This window comes from Brassica napus, chromosome C4 (genome assembly GCF_020379485.1).
Source record: "Brassica napus cultivar Da-Ae chromosome C4, Da-Ae, whole genome shotgun sequence".
Classification (NCBI taxonomy): domain Eukaryota; kingdom Viridiplantae; phylum Streptophyta; class Magnoliopsida; order Brassicales; family Brassicaceae; genus Brassica; species Brassica napus.
The window spans coordinates 52,604,135-52,625,440 of record NC_063447.1 but is presented as its reverse complement, the minus strand read 5'-3'; the positions used below and the strand labels follow the sequence as shown (position 1 = coordinate 52,625,440).

The 21,306-nt window shown below is 37.6% G+C and overlaps 5 protein-coding genes and 1 pseudogene across 5 annotated transcripts; 3 read left to right on the top strand and 3 right to left on the bottom strand.

The window, feature by feature from the left end:
• Window positions 1-127: 127 nt before the first annotated feature.
• LOC106450018 (protein TsetseEP) lies at window positions 128-1,072 on the bottom strand. Its single transcript, XM_013891670.3, has one exon. It carries the CDS (start codon window positions 945-947, stop codon window positions 372-374), a length of 576 nt encoding a protein of 191 aa, XP_013747124.1. The 5' UTR covers window positions 948-1,072; the 3' UTR covers window positions 128-371.
• Window positions 1,073-2,280: 1,208 nt separating this feature from the next.
• Window positions 2,281-4,358, top strand: LOC125586179 (glutathione S-transferase T3-like). Its single transcript, XM_048756005.1, has 4 exons — window positions 2,281-2,361; window positions 2,532-2,601; window positions 3,484-3,767; window positions 3,831-4,358. The coding sequence occupies exons 1-4, from the start codon at window positions 2,281-2,283 to the stop codon at window positions 4,356-4,358; spliced, it is 963 nt and encodes a 320-aa protein (XP_048611962.1).
• A 2,719-nt stretch (window positions 4,359-7,077) lies between these two features.
• On the bottom strand, window positions 7,078-7,691 carry LOC106446885 (annotated as a pseudogene).
• A 219-nt stretch (window positions 7,692-7,910) lies between these two features.
• BNAC07G50520D lies at window positions 7,911-8,594 on the bottom strand. Its single transcript, XM_013888699.3, has one exon. The coding sequence runs from the start codon at window positions 8,486-8,488 to the stop codon at window positions 8,141-8,143; it is 348 nt and encodes a 115-aa protein (XP_013744153.1). The 5' UTR covers window positions 8,489-8,594; the 3' UTR covers window positions 7,911-8,140.
• A 4,984-nt stretch (window positions 8,595-13,578) lies between these two features.
• On the top strand, window positions 13,579-15,407 carry LOC106450017 (long chain acyl-CoA synthetase 6, peroxisomal). The gene is made up of 5 exons (XM_013891669.3): window positions 13,579-14,387; window positions 14,474-14,562; window positions 14,708-14,837; window positions 15,011-15,129; window positions 15,211-15,407. The coding sequence occupies exons 2-5, from the start codon at window positions 14,505-14,507 to the stop codon at window positions 15,321-15,323; spliced, it is 420 nt and encodes a 139-aa protein (XP_013747123.1). The 5' UTR covers window positions 13,579-14,387; window positions 14,474-14,504; the 3' UTR covers window positions 15,324-15,407.
• A 1,737-nt stretch (window positions 15,408-17,144) lies between these two features.
• LOC106446884 (UDP-glycosyltransferase 71B2) lies at window positions 17,145-20,617 on the top strand. The gene has a single exon (XM_013888698.3). The coding sequence runs from the start codon at window positions 18,977-18,979 to the stop codon at window positions 20,426-20,428; it is 1,452 nt and encodes a 483-aa protein (XP_013744152.1). The 5' UTR covers window positions 17,145-18,976; the 3' UTR covers window positions 20,429-20,617.
• Window positions 20,618-21,306: the final 689 nt, after the last annotated feature.

Here is a 21,306-nt window from a genome sequence, read left to right as displayed (position 1 = left end):
GTTTTTTTTTTATTTGTCCTTTAATTAGATATCAAAGCCATGGCCGTTGAACTCTTTCCTCACACTGACCACGAGGGCCAGATCTAAGCACAGTCTAATGAAATATTGGATTCTATCCCCAAAAATTTTGGATATAAGCTCTCAAATTATGCCAAAAAAAAATTATGAAAATTCTTGAGAAATGATAATCCCAACATTTTAGATCTGGCTCTACTGAACACTGGGACATATAGTAATGCTCCTTAAGAGGTAATATATAATAATATAAACTCTACTAAGAGATGAAAGATTCATCATGTAGGGCCACCAAAAACTACAATGTATGAAAAATTGTATATGTTTCTTAATCCCAAAAAAAACAAGAAAACAGTTTAAAGAAACTCTCCTTGGAAGTAAGTGTAACGAGCTCTCGTTAAGTTATCTCTACGTTTCTTGTAAACAATAGCTCCCATTACGATGGCTCCTACTCCAAGTATAGCTCCAAAGGCGATCCCAGCTTTTTCCAATCCACTCATCCCGCTTTCTTCTTCTTTCTCGAACTCATCACCATCCTCGCTTGCTTTGATATCGTCTGGTTTTCGCTCTTCTGCCGCAGGAGACGGCGTTGGAGAAGGGAAATACTCTGTCTCCGGCTCTGAATCCTCATGGGAATCGTCCTTTGACGGAGTAGGAACCGGCGCTAGTTCAGTAGATGGAGATGGTGACGGTTGAGGAGGAGGTGGTGGTGGAGAATCCGCTAGGGGTTCATGTCTTGGTGATGAAGCTGGTGGCGGAAGGGAATCTGCTTCTGGTGGTGACGGAGATGAATGTGATTCCGGTGGCAGAGGAGAATCACGTCCTGGCGAGATAGCCGGTGAGAGAGAGTCCTCCTCAGCTCGCGTGAGTTCGACAGTTAGAAGACACGTTGATAGAATAACAACGAAACAGAGCCTTTTCGCGGTCGTCATGGCGATTCAAGATAAGCTTCTATTGTCTTTGAGAAAGCTACGAAGAGGGAGAGAATGAACGTGGAATAAGATGAATCATTGCATGTTTCATGTTAAGTTAAACAGTTGACAAATACTCAAAACTAGTTGTATTTTTAATTCATATATTATTTCTTTTTTTAATGATGTTGCTGCTACCCATGTCGAACGCATTAAGCCTGCTTCCTTATTCAAACTTGGCTGCATGTCTTTCTTAATTTAAAAAAACACACTGGTGCATGTATTTTGTGCAACTTGGGTAATACTCTCATTCGCTTTTAAAATATTGTAACCCGGATTTTAAACTAGTGGCGTGTCAGCAGACCCTCCTAAGGAAGGAGTCGATGTATGTCTGGAAAAGAAAATAAGAAATCCGAGATCTGAACTAAAAACTCGAATCCATATCCGAATCAAGCTGTAATATATATCAAAATATACTAACTATATATTTTGTAAATAAATAATTAAATTTGAATCTAATATTTAAATATTATTACACATTAATATGTTTATTACTTTTTAATTTAAAAACGAAAAATAATAATATTTCTATACATATATAATAAATTTAATTAAATGATTTAAACACTAAATATTTTATAGATAATTCTGATTGCCAGTATTTTTATAAAACATGCACGATACTTTGATCAATGCAAAACGAACTAAAACGGTTTATCTCATTTCGATTACAAAAAAAAATATTAAAATAAATTTTGACTAATGTGAAATGGGTTGACAAATCGTTAATATTAACAATTTTATGAAAAATAGTTAAGTGGTTGTGCAGATAAAAATCTAGTGTTTGTTCGTTTCTTCAATATACTAACATACAATTTTTTTTATGAACTAAAATATACAAATTTTTTATATGTCAATGCATCATATATATAGAATTACACTTGGAATTCCAGATCTGTAGTTAAAACTATTGAATATAGAAAATATTACATTAGTACTACTGAAATGTTCTTAGAGCATGTTCAATGCAGTTGCTTAACCATGATTCTTAGCTAATTTCTAATTAAAAATAAAAGGAAAAAAGGTAATTAGTTAAGCATCGAGGCTTAATTAAGCGTTTGAAGGATCGAGTCTTGGTGTACACGTGTTTTATGTCTATTGGTTTTGTGTTTTTTGAGAGGAAAATAACAGAGGAAAAGAAGAAAGGAAAAAAAGCAAACGCCTCTTTCTCTCACCGTAGAAGACGATCCGTCTCGGCTCCTCGAATAATCACTGGGTTGATTTCGACAACGAAGAATCTCGTTGGTGGTGGCTCTCCCTGGCCGAGATTCTCGTTGGTCTCGTCGAGGAAGAGATGTCGGTGCCTCTCCTCGAGGAAGAATCTCGGTGGCTCTCAGCGACGGCGAATCTCAGTGGCTTGACGGAGAAAATCTCGGTGGCTCGGCTTTACGAACAGGGTCGTCGGTTGCTGCTGAGCATAATCAATGAGCAAAGCTAAGTTATTTCGTTTTTATTTTTGAATCCTCAAATTTGTATGTGAATGATTTTGCTCCTTCCTGTTCGCTTTTTATGTTTAGTCTGTAAATCTGATTGTCTAAATTGCAGATTGAAGTTCCATTGAAGAGGGAATCATTAATTCTCTGGAGAGACAGTCGATCTTCTCTTGAAACTCAAGGTTTGTTTGTTTTTCCGACCAACCTCGATCTTCTCGGTCCTGTATACCATACAAATCACCTTGATAATGTGATGTTGATTGAGAACTTTCGGAATGTTTTGATAATTTCCTTGATTTTTTGAGTGAATTCAAAAAATTTCGATTCACTGAACATTATATGTCTAGTACTTCTTGATCTTATTGGTTTAGTGGAATCTCGTTATGTAGATTCTTGAACTCGTTTAGTAGATTCTCGTTTAGTAAAAATGTTTAGTAGATTCATGTTTGTATTGGTTTGTGAGATAAAATGTTTAGTAGATTCTTGATCGTATTGGTTTAGGTGGCTTGGTGTCGTGATCTTGAATCTTGAGAATGAAGAACATTTTTGTTCAATTTAATATTTCCTTCCTGTGATTATTTTTTGATTCTTCTATGTGTTTGTGTCTGTTGGATAAGGAGACGTGTTCAGGATACACAATAAAGAAACACGATAAGGAGACATAAGCAAGGCTAGGAGAGCAAAAGGGCAACATTTGCAATACAGGTAAACATCTATGTTTGATCTAACAACTGAGCTTAATGTCTTTTGATTCTTGTTTAACTTGAAGTGTCTGCAATAAATGTATCGTTTAGGGTTAGATTACAGTTGTGTAAGTAATAAATAGATGTGATGAATGTGTTTAGATCTTTAAATGTGTTAGCTATATGTCAAGTATAGGAAGGTTGTGATGAATGTGTTTAGATATATGTCAAGTCCTCTTCCCTCTATTAAACGCCTTCCTATTGTTCCATGTCTTTCTTATCTTAAACGCCTTCCTCTGGTTCCCTCTTGTTCCTTGTCTTTCTTATCTTAAACACTTTCCTCTTGTTCTTCTCTTTCTTTCTTTTGTTGTTTGCATTCAGATATGGATTTTAATCCATATAGGAGTGGGTCTAACTTTGTTGATCTTCTTCAAAGTCAACAAAGTGTATTTGGTTCATCAGAAGTTCCTATTTTTGGAACTCAACAGACGAAGGATAGCAACCTCGGTCCAGAGAGTGTTGTAGAGCACCGAGAAAGGAGGAAATGGACGCCCTCTGATGATGTTTTGCTCATCAGCTCATGGCTGAACACGAGCAAAGATGCAGTCGTGGGTAATGAGCAGAGATCAGGCGCCTTCTGGTCTCGAATTGCAAGCTACTTCGCGGCAAGCTAGAAGGTTGCAGGGTGTGAACCGAGATAGGCGTTGCACTGTAAGACACGGTGGCAGAAGATCAACGACCTCGTGTGCAAGTTCTGTGGCTCCTACGAGGCTGCAATCAGGGAGAAGACCAGCGGGCAAAATAAGACTGATGTTCTCAAAAAAGCGCATGAGATTTTCTACAACAACTATAAAAAGAAGTTCACCCTAGAGTATGTGTGGATGGAGCTGCGCAATGACAAGAAGTGGTGTGACGTTTCAAGCTCTAGACACGGTGGAAGCTCTAAAAAGAGGAAGTTGGACGACAGATATCAATCATCAGCTTCACACGCAACCGAAAGCAAGGCTTCTGCAGCTGATGACTGCACCAACCGTCCCTCGGGTGTAAAGGCTTCTAAGGCACGGGGTAAGAAGACGGTTGATGGGAAGGCAGCTGATTTTCAGTCAATGTGGTCCATCAAACAGCAGGATCTTCTTGCAAAGAAAGAGCTTTACAAGATGTCTCTGCTTGACAATCTTCTTGCAAAGAGAGAGCCACTGTCTGAGAGTGAAGAAGCTCTAAAGAGGAAGCTGATTGAGGACGTGTTGTCTGTTTAGGTTCTCGTGTCTGTTTGAGTATTTAAGTTTCTGTTTGTTGTTCTTGTCTGTTGGTGTTATGTAATGAACTTAAGTTGTAGAATGTTTCTGTTTGGTGTTTCTGTTTCTATTTGTTGAATCTGTTTCTGTTGGTAGAATAGAGTTCTCTTCTTGTTTCATGTTTTGGTGTGTTGAATCTGTTTCTGTTATGTAATGAACGTAAATTGTATAATGCTTTGGTCTTGTTCTCTTCTTTTTTCATTTTCTTGTGGCTATATGTATAATACTACTCATCCCTTATTGACTGTGTTTTGTGTTTCAGTTCATTGGGACTTGAAGAATCACGGGTGTGGTCTTCTCTTCTGTACTTGTCAGCGGTTTGTTGTATCACGAGAGTTAATCACGGGAATGGTCTTGTGTACTTGTCACCGGAGTTGTTTTTTTAGTCACGAGAGTTTCTGGTGTGTTTGTTGTGTTGTATCAAGAGAAGTTTGTTGTATCCTATCACGAGACAAACATTAAACTGATGAGTTGTATAAATTAAGTTCTTTCTATATCAAACAACTCGTTCATCTTCTCTCGATTATCTTTCTACAACAACTCTTCTTTATATATTCTGAAAGTTCACCAATTCTCTTGATCACAATAATAACTCTTCTTTCTACAACAAACAACTCGTTCATCTTCTCACCATTCACCAATTTATTCTCTTCATCTCTTTTGATACAAAACCATTTATTCGCTTCATCTCTTTGATACAAAACAATTCATTCTCTGCATCTCTTTGATTTAAAACAACGATGGCGTCTTCTTCTCATATCAATATTGGGGGATCATTTGATGAAGCATTCGATCAATTTTTTGATCAACAATTTGATGAAGCTTTCGATAATCTCATCAATGATCAAGAAGATGAAAGAAATACAACAAAAAAACGAGTTTTTATCAAGAGAAATCGGGAAGAAGGCAATCTCCGGTTATGGAATGATTATTTCAGCGACACTCCAACATATCCTGAAAATCTATTCCGACGACGGTTTAGAATGAACAAGCCTTTGTTCCTGCGTATTGTTGATCGGCTATCCAATGAAGTTCAATTCTTTCGTCAAAAGAAAGACGGTCTCGGAAGGCTTGGTCTCTCTACACTTCAAAAGTGTACAACAGCTATTCGTGTGTTGGCATATGGTTCTGCGCTTGATGCGGTCGACGAATACCTCAGGCTCGGTGAAAGCACTGCTCGGTTATGTGTAGAAAATTTTGTGGAAGCAATAATAAATTTGTTCGGCAATGAGTACCTAAGAAGACCAACACCGGATGATCTTCAACGTCTACTTTACATTGGAGAGGTTCATGGATTTTCCGGGATGATAGGGAGCATCGATTGTATGCATTGGGAGTGGAAGAATTGTCCCACCGCTTGGAAAGGGCAATATTCTCGTGGTTCTGGAAACCCCACTATTGTCTTAGAGGCTGTTGCTTCATATGATCTCTGGATATGGCATGCATTTTTGGACCTCCAGGTACTTTAAATGATATCAATGTTCTTGATCGCTCACGTGTTTTTGATGACATAATAAATGGTCAAGCTCCGAAAGTGAATTTCTGGGTCAACGGAAGAGAGTATGATTTGGCGTACTATCTCACCGATGGTATTTATCTGAAATGGGCTACATTTATCCAATCTATTTCGCTTCCACAAGGGCCCAAAGCAACTTTATTTGCTCAACGTCAAGAAGCTGTCCGAAAAGATGTCGAGCGTGCTTTCGGAGTCTTGCAAGCTCGATTTGGCATTATTAAAAATCTGGCACGTATTTGGGATAAAGTCAAAATCGGAAAGATTATGAGAGCATGTATCATACTCCATAATATGATAGTACAAGACGAACGAGATCAAAACACTCAGTTTGATGTTTCGAAATTCCAACAAGGAGATGGCAACGGAAGTTCACAAGTCAATCTCACCTATTCTACAGACATCCCTTCAAATATGGGCAATATGATGAATGTTCGAACTACAATTCGTGATAGACGAATTCATGAACGAATTAAAGCTGATTTGGTTGAACATTTGTGGTCTAAATTTGGAGGTGATCAAGACAACAACTGATCTTTAATGCCTCTTTTAAATTATTATCGCTTATTTTAGTAATCTTTCTTTTTATGTTTTTATTTTAAATTCTATGTTTAAAATGTAATGTTTTATTTAGTTTCATTTAATAAATAAATTTTTGTTTCAAAAAAATAATTAAAAAATAATAATTTAAGAACCCTTAACTTAAGATGCCTCTCGTGATACATTTTTCCCCAGAAATCAAAGCAAGAGGGAGGGAGGGGGGGAGAGAGAGAGAGTTTCACGATGAGTTGTTTTTTTGACGTTGTAATCTCATTGTCTATAGGAGCGTCTTCTCGGCGCCACGCTTGGTAGCGCATTGACCGGATTCATTGTTCTTGAGCAACGAAAACTCATCCACGAATCCCGCGCCGATCGTAAATCTCAATGCCTAGATCTATTTTGTCACAAATCCCTAGATATCGTTCAATTTCGGGTTTGATGAGAGAATCTTAGTTCCGGTTTAGGCTAACCAATTTCGAAACTGGACAAAGCGATGAGAGTCGAGTCTAGCTGGATTTGTAGGGTTCGTTCGGATATGAACTTCTGGTTACAGATTAGAGAATCATAAGGTGCAGGGAGGTTGCGACTGCAGTCGATGAGCTTACGCTGGTTATGGTTATTGTTGTCTCGGTTCAATAAATAGTTGGAGTTTGTGATCCATACAAAACAGTAGTTAAGTTAACAAGAAACGGAACACACGAACAAAGAGTCTAGATAGTTATCAAGAATTGGTCTGAGGCAGCCTAGCTACTGTCATCGGCATGGTTTTTTCTTCCAGGGAGGGAGTGCAACAGGAGGCACATGTCGATCACTGGGGAGATGTATAGCATCGGCTGAATTGTGCGGTTTAAGCTCCAGATTCTCGCAGTTACAAATCTCGACCATGAAACCATCCGGATCATTAAAGAAGAGCTGGTCGATTGCACCCACCGTCCTTTTCATCTACTTGACATTCACTTCCTTGAGCATCTTTTCCAAAGCTTCCATGTCTTCGCACTGGAACGAGATGTGATTGTCCATGATGGTCCGTTTTTGTCTTCGTCTTTGACTTGCACTAAGTGTATCCCAACACCGTAGCTGAATAGCCACGCACCCTCCAAGTCGAGCGACGCGGCACGCTCTGTCTCCACGAATCCCGACGTTAAGAACTCTAGAGACTTTTTAACGTCCATGCAAAGTCTTGATACATGGTTTAACGCCATCAATGGCGGCCTTGATTCATCGCTTTTCTTCTTCTCCATTAGATTTCCAGAAATGGCTAGAGGAAAGAACTACCTTAAAAGCGGGAGCGGTCGAAGGTTGAAAATGACATGTGGCTGAATAGGGAGCTTGCACGTTTGAGCACAAAATTGGCTCACGTGTCACACTCTTCAAATATTAGGTCCAAACTGAAGATTGGGGAACTTTCTCTCTCTGTTTTGCAACAAGTGTGAGCAAAGCTTGTTAATATAAACCAAAAATCTTTTAAATAGTTTCTTAAATTAATAAACTTGTCTAAGATCAGTAGCCATTGTTGCTTGCTTAACACTCTTAACCGGGCCTGACAATAAACAGTCAAATACTCTTCTTTTAACCACTGCATATGAAATTTATAGTGAACAAAAGAAAACACATATTAACTCAAACTCTAGCTATATTGCTCTATCATAATATGAGTTTAAAACACTAAGTTGGATGGAGTTGTAATGGTTCACATCAGCATGGGAAACACAAGTCCAAGGATGATCATGACCGCACCACCAGCTCCCATTCCGGTTCTGGAACCAATTGACATTGTTGCTATCTCGCTTTGCTGTTCTTTTGCAGAACCTCCTTGAACCTTCGCAGCCACAGGGAGAGGCGAGCAGCCGGATTCAGCGCAAGGGTCTAACGTGGCATCCGGGTTTTCTGGTTGTGCATGGAAGAAGTCAAATTCAGAAGGTGAAAACGCCACTGGGGTCTCATAAGCCAACCCGTGAGGAGCTCGGTCTTGCGCTAAGGCGATGTTTGTGATGAGTAGAGAAGAGAGGAAGAAGACGAGACAAGTCTTTGTAGTCATTTCTCTCACTTTAGCTTAAATCTGTTTGTTGAAAATGTAGAAGGCTATAAGTTGTTGAGCGGGTGGAGCTAGTGTGGTGTGTTTGTTGAGACTTTGAGGTAAGGTTTGGTATTTATAAGGTGATTGTGTAACAAGGTGGTTGTTGCTTGGGACTAGTTTTGGGTGGTGAGAAAGATTTTAGAGATTTACATAATTAGGGAACAAAATGATTTCTCATGATATCTCATGAGACCTTTCCCAAACTTATTATTTTTTCTCTTTATATGGTCCTACAATCTTTTGGTTTTCTTGTTCTAAACCCAATGTCTCAAGATTTATGTCAAAACCGATCTTGTTTTTTTACCCAATAAACACAAGATTGGTGTAATGAAGGTAACATGCTGAGTTTATGCTTTTAACTAAACTACGAATTAGAAATTATGAGTCGATCTGTCCTATATAAGATACTTAATTACTACCGTTAGTTGGTAAGCATCATCGTCTTTTTAATTAAGGCATAATTAGGAAGTAGAATAATGAAAAGTAGGAACCATCATTAAACTTTGGCATCCTATAATTAAATTCAAGTTCTTCCCTTGAAGGATCAGCAACAACTTTTATTGTGGTTATATGAGTGAGTGAGTGTAATAATAACACACCTGCCTTAGAACACAAAATCGATCTCTTATTTATAATGGCACAAGAGGGGTCAAGCATGCATCTTTTAGCTTCACGCCTCGATTTATGTTGTGAGATTTGTTCACGATATTGAATCTTGTAACTTACGTTTGTTTATTTGATCTGATTGGGGTTATTATGATAATTAGGTTTTAGTCATGCATTCATATGAAATAATCACCTAAAAGGAATTAGGATACAGAGGGGAAAGAGAAGTGAATTCTCCCTTTGGTCTCTTCTTCCCCAAATCGAAAGCCGCCGCTTCGCTTTTATACCTCTCAGGCGACCGACGGCATCTTCGTCGTCGGTCTCCCTCTCCCCCGTCAACTTGTTATTGTGTTTCATCGCTTTCACTTTGTGTTATCTTCTCCTTGTCTCTCCTCCTTGCTTGGTATGTTTGGGTCTGATGGGGTCTCTTCCGCCGGAACTAACTGGAATCAAAGGGTCTTTGTTTCCTCTGGACCACCAGTGAGGCGAGATAGGTCGGTGATAGCTTTGGGAGCCCTGGATCTGCTTCTAGTCGCCGATTGCGCTTGGATTTGGGTCAAATCTAAGATCCGAGATCCGACAGAGGCTTCGACGAGTCGTGCCGTCTCGCTTCTGCTTCGCCGTCTCGCCCCAGCCGGTTTATTCTAGTGGGCAGTTTCCAAGGTCTGCGTAGAGCTCCTCCTCTCTCTAAGTGAAGGGTGGTTGTGAGGCGCACCACCGAGGACCTCTGTTTCTTTAGCTCGAATGACGACTCCCATGGTGTATCTCAGTGAAAAGTGGGCTTCTCCTCTCTGCCCTCATCGTCTACTACTAGGGTCTTGAGGACAACCCTTCGTGTCGACGTCTCCTGCAGGAAAAGTGAAGCTCTCTTTTGCCCTCAGGTCACCTGCTTTAAGGTGTATTGTTCTCCTTCAGTGCTTCAATTCCTGTTCCAAAGCTCCCGGCAGATAGCTGATATGTAACTTGCTCTCTCCGTCGCATCCTCCGTGTCGCGTAGCGGAATGAGGGGTTAAACGACCGTCTGCGCTTGACCATGCTCTTCATCTTCAGCGGTGGGAGTGTAGGCTTACATTATGGCTTTCTTCTGTGTTAACTTGGGCTTTGTTCTGTTGACATCCTCCTCCAGCGGAGCTCCGAGGCGTGAACCAGGCGCTTCCGTCGATGCCTGCTAGGAGCCATTTTGGTGAGGCTCGATCGAACTTGCCTTAAGGTTATTCTCTTGATCGCTGCTTCAAACCAGTAGATTAAGAAGTGCTTTGGTATGGGAGCTCAATATGGTTGTCTTTGTGCTACAATGTAATACTAACTTCAAGTAGCCATTGTTGGTTGTTTGATGTTAATACTTTAAGTTTTTTGGGGTTTTTTTAAACTTTTTGCGGCTCCTTAAACCTGATCGGCTGGAAAGAAAATCTTGGTTTCAATCACTTGTAACCGAACCTTCATTAAATTTTTAATGATATTTACAATTTAGCAAAAAAAAATGGAATTAGGATTTGTTCTCATGTGCTTCCTAGATCTTGAGCTTGTTTATTATTCATTGTGAATTTTATGGAGTTGCGTTGATTACAAATAATAGTATTTCATCTTTATCATTTTTGAATGTAATGTTAAATTAAATTAAAAGAAAAAGATGTTCGTTTTTTACAATGAGAAGCAGATTTTTGGAAAAAAAATAGTGTAGAGGTTTTTGGAAGTGATCAAAGAAACAAAAACGTCTAAGAACAGATGCGTGAACTAGGTCGTTGCTTCCAGCCATTTTTGAAGTCTTCCCTCGTATCTCTTATCGTCTAATTATATGGACTGGCTATCAACAGTCTTAAATTAAATGATGTTTCACCAAATTTTGTTAGTTGCTTTATTTTACATGATGTTTTATAAATTTACAATATAGTTCACAAGAGCCCTTCTCTTAGGGCAACAGGGGAACAAGGAACCATGGAAAGACTAACACAACTTTCTTTATCTGCCTGAAGTTGTGTAAACAAAAAAATTAATTAACAAATATGAAACCAAATCTACTTGTTCCAATCCCAGGAATAATTGAAGATATTTATTTCATGTCATCGACTTTAAAAGAAACTTGTTTAAAATTGCATATAGGTGGTAGAGGTTGAGTTATTGGTTGGACAGAATAAAACACAAAATTGTCAAAAACATGCATTCTCTGTTTTTTTTAAAGCAAACATGCATTCTCTGTTAGTAAGCAAAGGATACAATACTCCCGATAAAAGTATACTGATGCTAGATTTATAGTTAACTGGAAATAATGAGATATAAAATTAGTGAGTAAAAGTATGTTCACTAAAAGTAAAAATATCGCTTAATACGAATATAACAAATATTCAGTAAAGTGTTTCTTTATCATCATGATATATTGTCAACATTTTATATTTCTATTATTTACTGTGTGATTTGATTTGTATACTTTCTTGATTACGGTATATAATTTGTATTATTGATATGTTAATGCTTACTAACGAGTACTAGAGATGAAAGAGAGAATGAATTGTTTTCTACAGTTTCATTGTGTGTGTGTGAAGACTGGAGAGGAAAATTTAATTGATTAGTTGTGAGTTTTTAATTGCGTTCACATGTATTTGTCACGTGACTCTTTAGTTTGAATTGTTCACCACTGTTCTTTTTGTTCACAGGATTTTCCCTCTGAAAATTGGGTCAAATAACCAACAAAAAAATTATTATTCACTATCTAACCAAAATCACACTCACTTTTTTTCTTTTCTATTCCTATCTCTTTCTACCCTTCTTTCTACAAAACTAATTTATCTTTTTTTTGGTTAAATCACAAATAATCTCATTTTTCCTCTTCTCACTAAATACGTTTAAGATTTTTCAACTTTGTATCACTGGTAAATGAATTTAGTTTTGAACAGAAATTTTTTGCAAATGTTCTGCTTTTAGACGTGTTATAAACAATAGTATATTATTTTAATGAATGACAATATTTATAATAGTGTTATTTGATCAAAGAAACCTATTTACGGTTTTGCTTCTACGTTATTTCATTATATTAATATTAAGAAGGGTCACAGCAATATTTATAATATTGTGTTATTTGATCGAAGAAACCTATTTACGGTTTTGCTTCTACATTATTTCATGAGCTATTTTTGGGTTCACCCCCAAGGTGAACCTCTCACCAGCCAATAGGATTTCATTATTTCAAATTCGATATCTTTTAAAAAAGAAACAAAATATTATCAATTTATATTATGTTTTTAAAATAAAAAATAAAAAAAATAGCAGCTACAGAAAAAAAAATTAAAAAAATCTTTTTAAGGTCGTCAGCAAAACACTAAACCCTAAATCCTAATCCCTAAACCCTAAATCCTAATCCCTGAACCCTAAATCATAAACTCTAAACCCTTGGGTAAACCTAAATCTTTGGGTAAACCTAAACCCTTGGATAAACTCTAAACCCTTGGGTAAACCCTAAACCCTTGGGTAAACCCTAAACCCTTGGATAAATCCTAAACTATAAATAAAAACACTAAGCCCTAAAACTCTAAACCCTAAATCCTAAACCCTAAACCCTTGAGTGTTTTAGTGTTTAGTGATTTTGATTTAGAGTTTAAGATTTATCCTAGAGTTTAAAATTTATCCTAGAGTTTAGGGTTTACCCAAGGGTTTAGGGTTTAGGGTGTAGGATTTAGGGTTTAGGGATTAGGATTTAGGGTTTAATATTTTGCTGACGACGTTAAAAATGTTTTTTTTGTAATTACTACTATTTTTATTTATTTATTTTTATCTTTTAATTTAAAAAAAGATAATATAATTTGACAATATTTTGTTTTTTTTTTTTTAAATATCAAATATTAAATAACACATTCTTATTGGTCGGTGAATCTAAAGGTTCCAAGAATAAGTCTTATTGTATTATATTAATACAGCCTCAAAAGGTGAGATATGCATAGATTTCGCCAAAAACAATCCAGCAAACAACTTGATTTTTAGAGGATGATTTATCCGGATACTTAATTTAAGGTTTTTAACTCATGATTTGATTTTTTTTATACTTTTCGGCTAAGAGTCGGCTTTTATATTTTTTTATTTAAGAGATGTTTTTTTGTTTTTTTAAGTTAAAAGCTAAAAAACAGTTTTTATCTGAAGCTAAAAACTCCACCCTAAGAATCCGGATTAATCATGGTTTTAGTCGGCTATACTTGAGAATTTTTGCTAGTATATATATATATATATATATCAGCCACATGATTAGCATCTCTATGTGTACAGATCAACTTAATTAAAGTCACGGAAGGGTGTCTTTATCTTCAGAACATCTTCAAGGAGAGTAAATATCATTGAATGATGCTGTAAAATTGTGTTGAGTAACCACAGGAAGTAACATATCCCTATCCCAGACTCCAAGTTGCTTCGCTTGAAATACAGCCATGCACGAAACAATTGCTTCATTCCAATGGGCTAGTGGAGGTAAGTTCCAGAGCCGGCCTTAAAAATGTTTAGACTACCAGCCCCAAAGATATTATGGCCGAATCTTAGTCAGTGTTTAAAGAAGAAGAAAAAGGGTTGCTGGTGAGAAGAGTCCAAATAAGCCTTTTCTATACGAAATCGTGTTTAATATGTTTATGTAATTACGTGTCTTACTTTGCCATAAAATGGGCCGTCCCTACATCTAATTTAGTCCCCTTCGCTTCAACTAAGAACGCCATGAGGCTTGGATATAAAAGGTTGGGGGTGAAGCCATACATGGTGAGGATTAGGAAGAGATAAGACCACCTCTGTCAAGGGGTTTTTAGAGCATGATTATTGGAGAGTTTTTAGGGTGAAATTCTTAGTTTTTTTAATGAAAAGTTAAGAGACGGATTCTTATATTCCGCTAAAAACTTCATCCTAAGAACTTCCCAATAATCAAAGTCTTAGATGGGGTTTTAAACAAAAGTGAAAAATAAATAAATGAAAAAGTCCAAAATAAAGAAGAACCGATGCTTACCTTGTGTTTTTTAGAGGTGGTAAAAGAACCTTACGTGTCAGTCCCTCATTGGACCTATTGTCTCTCTCTCTTGTTGTCGTCTGTAAAGTCAATAAGTTTGATATTGATCCCTTCTTTTTCTCTACTAATTGGAAGGAGTGGACTTTCTTCTCAATCTCGCCGAGCATGTCTTCAAAGAAACTGAAATCGGCGAACGACGTGAGTAGCAGCGGAGGAGGATTTGGCGGCTCTGAGACCTACTGTATTCAGCAGTGTTCCTCGATTATACAACAGAATATATGATGGGTAATAATGGCGCTTCAGTTTGTTAATATATCCCCTCTGCTGCGTTGGGTGATTCACTAAATCAATGGTAAACGTGTTGTTGCTAGTATCACTAATGCAGTAAAATCCTCTGGCGGGATGAAAGAGAGGCTCTTCAATGCTGCCTATAATTCAAAGAAGCAGGCTCTCCTAAACGGTAGGTCCTTTCATGCATTTTAACTCTATTTGCCAATATGCTTCTGTAGCTTTATGTTGTTATTCCTGAGACAGTTCGGAATTTTGGTGACTGTTGGGTTCTTAAAGTTGTTGGATCTGCTTTGTATTTCGTACTGTTGGTTCAGGAAAGAATGCTTCTGCAATATGGGATAGGCTGGTTTTCAATAAGATAAAGGACAAACTTGGAGGCCGGGTTCGTTTTATGACGTCTGGGGCTTCACCTATGTCTCCTGAAGTCATGGAATTCATGAAAATGTAAGTTGGTTTGTTTTAGAAGATTGTGTTATGTCATATTATACAGTAGACTTAATCCTCAAGAATGAACACTCTTCAGTCCCCAATGATCCCATCTCTATCTTTAACTTATTTGACATTTGCTTGTGATTCTCTTTATTTTTATTTATTTAATTTTGTGAACTCTATCCCAGATGCTTTGGAGCAAGGGTTTTAGAGGGATATGGGATGACTGAAACAGCTTGTGTTATAAGTGGAATGGACGAGGGTGATAACCTCATTGGACATGTTGGCTCTCCTAATCCAGCTTGTGGTGAGCTTTATACTTTAGCGATTCAGAACTAAATATACAATTTAAATCGTTATGTGATTTTTTAATGCATTCCTTTTTCAGAAATAAAGCTTGTGGATGTCCCGGAAATGAACTACACATCGGCAGATCAGCCCCATCCCCGCGCAAAATTTGTGTTAGGGGCCTTTTGTTTTTCGAGGCTATTACAAAGATGAAGTTCAAACGTATGAACACCTAGTGCATTACAAGTTCCTCTTTAACCAACTAAATCTATATTATAATAGATGAATTTTTGCTCACTCCTCAGCGCGCCACGTCAGCGTTTTGTGGGCTTCACATTTAAAAAGTGTGAAAAAATGTCAAATCCATGGCTCGAACCCGGGTTATTGAGATATAAACATCAACATTTATACCATAAGCTAAATGATACTTTGTACATTGATGGTCGAACCTAATATATATTTATGAAGGTTGGAAGCTCTTGCTTCTTCGGCTTCCTCTGAGGGTCGGACCTACAAGTGCGTTATGGGTTTCACTTTAAATGATATTCATCACGTTATATGAAAAAAAGCTCAAGTTTGCAACAATTATAGTTTTCTCATATTGTAAATTTTTGTCGTTTAACATGAGCTTGGGTTCTTTTCATCACTGTCTCAAACAAGTCTGAGTTACAAAGTTGCGCCATGTGTCTTTTCGTAATCTATTTTTTCACCGGTGAACTCTTCATGTTCGCATCTTAAATCGCTTGATCATAAATGTTCCTGATTTGTAGCCCATATATAAACCCTATATATGTGATTCTCATCTTTGATGAACCCAATCAGCATCTCCATAAAACTCATTGATTCCTCTTAGATTTAACCAACTTCTAGAAAATGTTTCTCTCTGTCTCTCCAATTCGTCAAACCGGCGTCTCGGCATCCGTCACTCAACCTTCGAATCTCTCCGTCTTGGTCGTAGTAGTCAGAGCATAGTCTCTGGCTTCCTCGCTTCTGGGATTCCCTGAACTTCAAGAAAGACATAGAGTTTGTGGAAATCACGGTTCTCTTCCTTGATGAAAAGGTAAGTTAATCTTTGATCTATAACACTTATTTAACATAATTATTTTAATTTATTTTCTGATTCTTTGTTGAATAATATTATTTGTAGATTCCGTGATTCATGGGTTTACTCCTGTCGGATGTGCTAATCATTACATGCCATCTTTGAAAGCTGGTTTCATTGTGAAAGTCGATCGTTTTGAGGTTTCTAGGTGCTCAAGCATGTACAAGATAACTATCATCCATTCCTCATTCGTTTCATCACACTAACCATTATTGATGAAGTCATCACGGGTGCTCCTGAGATCAATCTTCAGTCAAGATTAGACTGTTCGACAATCTCCAAGTGATTGCGAACACAAACCTAGAACTCCCAGGTATATTATCATATTGCATCTGAGTTTATATTATGTTTTGATATCATAACTGATATTTAAACTTACAGATGTGGTTGGACAAATCCATTCTGTCCAGGGCTCTGGCCTCACCAAAGAAACAACTCGAGTTGTTATCCGTCTTCTCATTGATCCGTAAGAAACAATCAACACATAATTCCGTTTATATTACTGTCTATATTGTGCTAACATCAATAATCAGAAATATTTCATACCCAAGATTTGTGGTCTTCTATTTATCTCTCTTACTTATCAATCTAATTTTACACAAATCTTTACTTTACTGTTTAAAAGAAACCACAATAACCCAAACAATCAAAACACCAAAAACTAGAATCCCAATAAAGACGAATCATTAATGATCCCCTCTCTTTTTATCTAATCTCACAAATAAACTTCAAAACAAATATACCAAACCAATCAACTCAACTAAAACTCAACGACACATACATTGATCCAGTTAAACAAATATAAATTACACTGCCAAATATTTAACAATTTACAAACTTACTTTCACAGATGCTTACGAAGAAGACGAAGAACCAAGATCAGTGAAATTACCTAAACAAAAAAAACAGAGTAAGTTACAAACTCTGATAAATACAACTAACAATGATTTTTATTTACATATTACCCATCAAATAAAAGAGAAACAAACACAGCCACACCAGAAGATACAAGAGACAATCCCAACAGACACAAATGCGGCAACAACATCTCCACCTGCTCACTCCTCTTGTTTTGTAAAAATAGCTTATATGCTCAATGTCAACATGCCAACGCTATTGTCTTCTTATGAGAAATACATATATTCGTTTAAAACCCATTAAGACCCAAATACTAATTGTCACTCATTTTATAGTTATTTCTACAAGTCTTCATATATTTGTTTTAAAGGTCCGGTAAAAACAACAAGTTTAAAAGTAAAAAAACATATAACCAACATAATAAGAATAAAAAAAATTATTACTTAATACACACAACTTACACAACTAAACTAGAGAAAAAATATCCAGAAACAAAAAGTACTCTCAACAACCTTAATATAATTTATGTAATCTCAACAGTACAAGTAACAAATTAAAAAGACAAACAAACAATAAGTCTCAGTGACACAGTAAGCAACACCACGAACTATATCATTCACATTACTAACACAGTTTAGTCCTTCATGAGTGGAGAACAGTGCATACACAGTACATCATCACAACTCTAACCCTATAACAATAAAAAACTTAAAAAACAATGATCAACCCGAAACGTAAAATTCACAGCTACAATAACCTTAACAAATATTGAGAAGAAACAAGAAATATGTCTAAAACCCCGCGCTTGCGCGGAGGCAATGCCAGTAGTTGTACTAAGAGTATAATACTTTCAGTAAAATGGTTCTATTTTGAGGAGAGAAGTGGTTATGAAGATGGATGGCTTCACACTGGAGATATATGCATGTGGCTTCCGGGAGGACGTCTACAGATTATTGACAGGTGCTTTAATTGTTATCCACTGTTTCACTAGTAACTATAAATGTGTTGGTTCACAAACACTAACTCCTCTTCTTTATTTAAACCGAGAATCATCTTAGTAAACTTTCCTCAATTCCTTGAATAGGAAGAAGAACATCTTCATGTAATCAGTTCTTGTATTGTGTATCTTGTGAGTAGACTACTTGTGTGATATGTTTTCTTTATAAGTTGTGCCTTTTACTTCATGTTTTTTTTTATAAGTCTAAACGAGCAAAACAAAACAACAACAACACGAGAGAGAGATTCGACCAAATTGTTTCTTCTCCTTATTGTTTTCTTTATAAGTTGTACCGAGCAAAACAAAACAACAACAACACGAGGGAGAGATACTCGATATTGTTTCTTCACATCTTTAAGCATTTCCAAAGCTTTAAGAATTTGTTCTTCACATATCTTTCAACTAATCAGTTTTTTCTCGTTTACCAATTTGTATTTGTATTTTTAATATACTTTTATGTCATTTTTATCAAAAAAAATTATGTATGCTTTTATTTTAAATCATTCAACTTTAAAAATTAAAAATTAAAAAAAAAATTAAGAACCCCTATGAGGTTCTCTCATTGGAAAGAAAAGAAATTAATTACACTAACAAAAGTTCTTAACTTTTCAAATTACTAAATTAACTACTAATTTATTGTCCATTAGAGTCTCTTACCAATCGACTTATTGATGCGGCCACCATTTTTCAGTAAATTTTTAGTAATCAATAATCAAACCAAAATGTTCAAAAAAGTAGTTAAATAAAAATATATAGTTGGATATTTCGTTGACGCCTAGAACGTTGTATATAAAAAACCATATGATTGTATAACTCTCTTATTGTGAAAAAAGTAAATTAAAAAATAGAGTTTCTCTAAGAACATACTCTCACCTTTTCCAACCACTAAAGCAATACTGAAGAAACAAAATGAAACTGGAGCTAGTCCTCATACCATCAGCTAGTCACGGCCACCTGCCGCCATTCGTTGAGTTATCTAAGCTCCTCGTCGACGGCCATGACGATCTCTCCATCACCGTCATCGTCATCCCTCCCAGACAAGAACTCCGTACGCCAAGCCTTTCCTCCTACATCTCCTCTCTCTCCACTATGCCTAGAGACCGCATACGCTTCATCTTCCTATCCGACGCCGATAGGTTAAACTCTCCTAACACCGAGCCGGATTTCCGTTCATACTCGGAGAGGTATAAACCGGCGGTGAAAGCCACGGTAGCTAAACTTAATGACCCGGCCCGACCGGATTTGAGTAAGCTTGTTGGGTTCGTGGTGGACATGTTCTGCACGCAAATGATCGATGTTGCAAACGAGTTCAACGTCCCAAGTTACTTGTTCTATCCTTCCAGTGCAGCGTTTCTTGGTTTGCAGGTTCACATGCAATATCTTTGCGACGTTGAAAAGTACGACGTGGGCGAGTTGAGAGACTCGGACGCTGAGTTGGAAGTCCCGTTTCTGACTCGCTCTTTACCGGCGAAGTGCGTCCCCTCCGTGATGTTAAACAAGGAGTGGTTATCCGTTGTTTTGAGCCACGCCAGAAGGTTCCAAGAAACAAAGGGTGTTTTGATAGATACGTTTGCTGAGCTGGAGCCTCAAGCTGTGAAGTTCATCTCTGGTGGAGATAGCTCTCTTCCTGAGGTGTATGCAGTTGGACCGGTTGGTCTAGGTTCGGTCGACGATAACCAAACGGATGAGGTTCTACGGTGGCTCCATGACCAGCCGTACCGATCCGTTGTGTTCCTATGCTTTGGAAGCATGGGAGGTTTCAGTGAGGAACAAGCTAAAGAGATATCAATCGCCCTTGAAAGAAGTGACTATCGTTTCATTTGGTGTCTTCGCCGTGCTGCACCAACGGGACCTCCCAGAGAGTTCGCAAATCTTGAAGAGGTTCTCCCGGAGGGGTTTCTAGACCGGACAGCGGAGATAGGGAAGGTTATAAGTTGGGCTCCACAGAGGGCCGTCCTGGCGAGTCCAGCCGTTGGGGGATTTGTGTCCCACTGTGGTTGGAACTCGATACTCGAAAGTGTATGGTTCGGAGTTCCAGTTGCCACGTGGCCGCTTTATGCTGAGCAACAGCTGAACGCATTCGAGATGGTGGAGGAGATGGGGCTGGCCGTGGAGATTAGGAATCATTTTCAAGGAGAATATATGGCTGCGGCGGAGACAAATAGGGAGTTGATAACAGCGGAGGAGATAGAGAGAAGAATCGGGTGCTTGATGAAGCAGGATAGCGACGTGAGAGATAGAGTGAAGAAGATGAGTGAGAAGAGTCACGTGGCAGTTATGGACGGTGGATCTTCCCACCATGCTCTTGTAAGGTTTATTCAAGACGTCACTGACAATATATCTTCTGAATCTTGTGGTTAACGTTCCAAAGAGAATGCTTCGCATAATCTCCAGCAAGACAATAGTAACACTTTGTTTGTGATATACATGAAATCCCATTTAATTATACATGTTGGATAAGTGAAATCTTGAATTCTTATAGGTCTTATTTTATTTGGCTACCATTCTAGTTGTGTATCTTAGTTATGGAAACACATGCTATTTTTCTTATGATTACTAGTTGAAAATTCAGGTAGAAATTATTACAACATTTTGAAAATATCAAGTTCTTTTTTGGCATGCTCAGATCAATAATTGTAAAGAGGGAAAGTGGAAGACGTTTCTTCCATGGGTTAGTTATCGTATGTGGACAGAAATGGGTCTGCATACGTCGTCTCTTATCCCATGTAATGTACGATATTCTAAGAAACAAGAATGGAGATGCCAAAAAAATATATGTATTCAATTGACCAAATGTAAATGTAATATGGAAATGTAGATTGTTATCAGTTCAAAGAAAAAAATGTAGTTTTTTTTTTGCCATCTTAATATATTATTAAGGCCCAAAAAGCCAATAAAAATACAAGCACTAGATACATACTAAATCCCAAAGACCAAAACCCATAAACAAAGACCATAAAGGCCCACCAGGCCGCACACAAATCCCTAGCCCAAAAAAGAAAGAAGAGATGGTGATCCACTTCCACCGCTCTCCGCCAAACGTGTCGAAGACCTACACACCAAAGAGACGCATGGCGAAGGAATGAATTGTCCCCATCTCTACCGACTGGGAATAGCCGTCGGGACCGCAGACCGTCACTCCACCGGAAACACGAGCCACCAACATCATCCACGACTTAAAGCTGTCACTGGAACAGACAAAGCACTTTACCACCGGAATCCACCGGGACACTAACCAC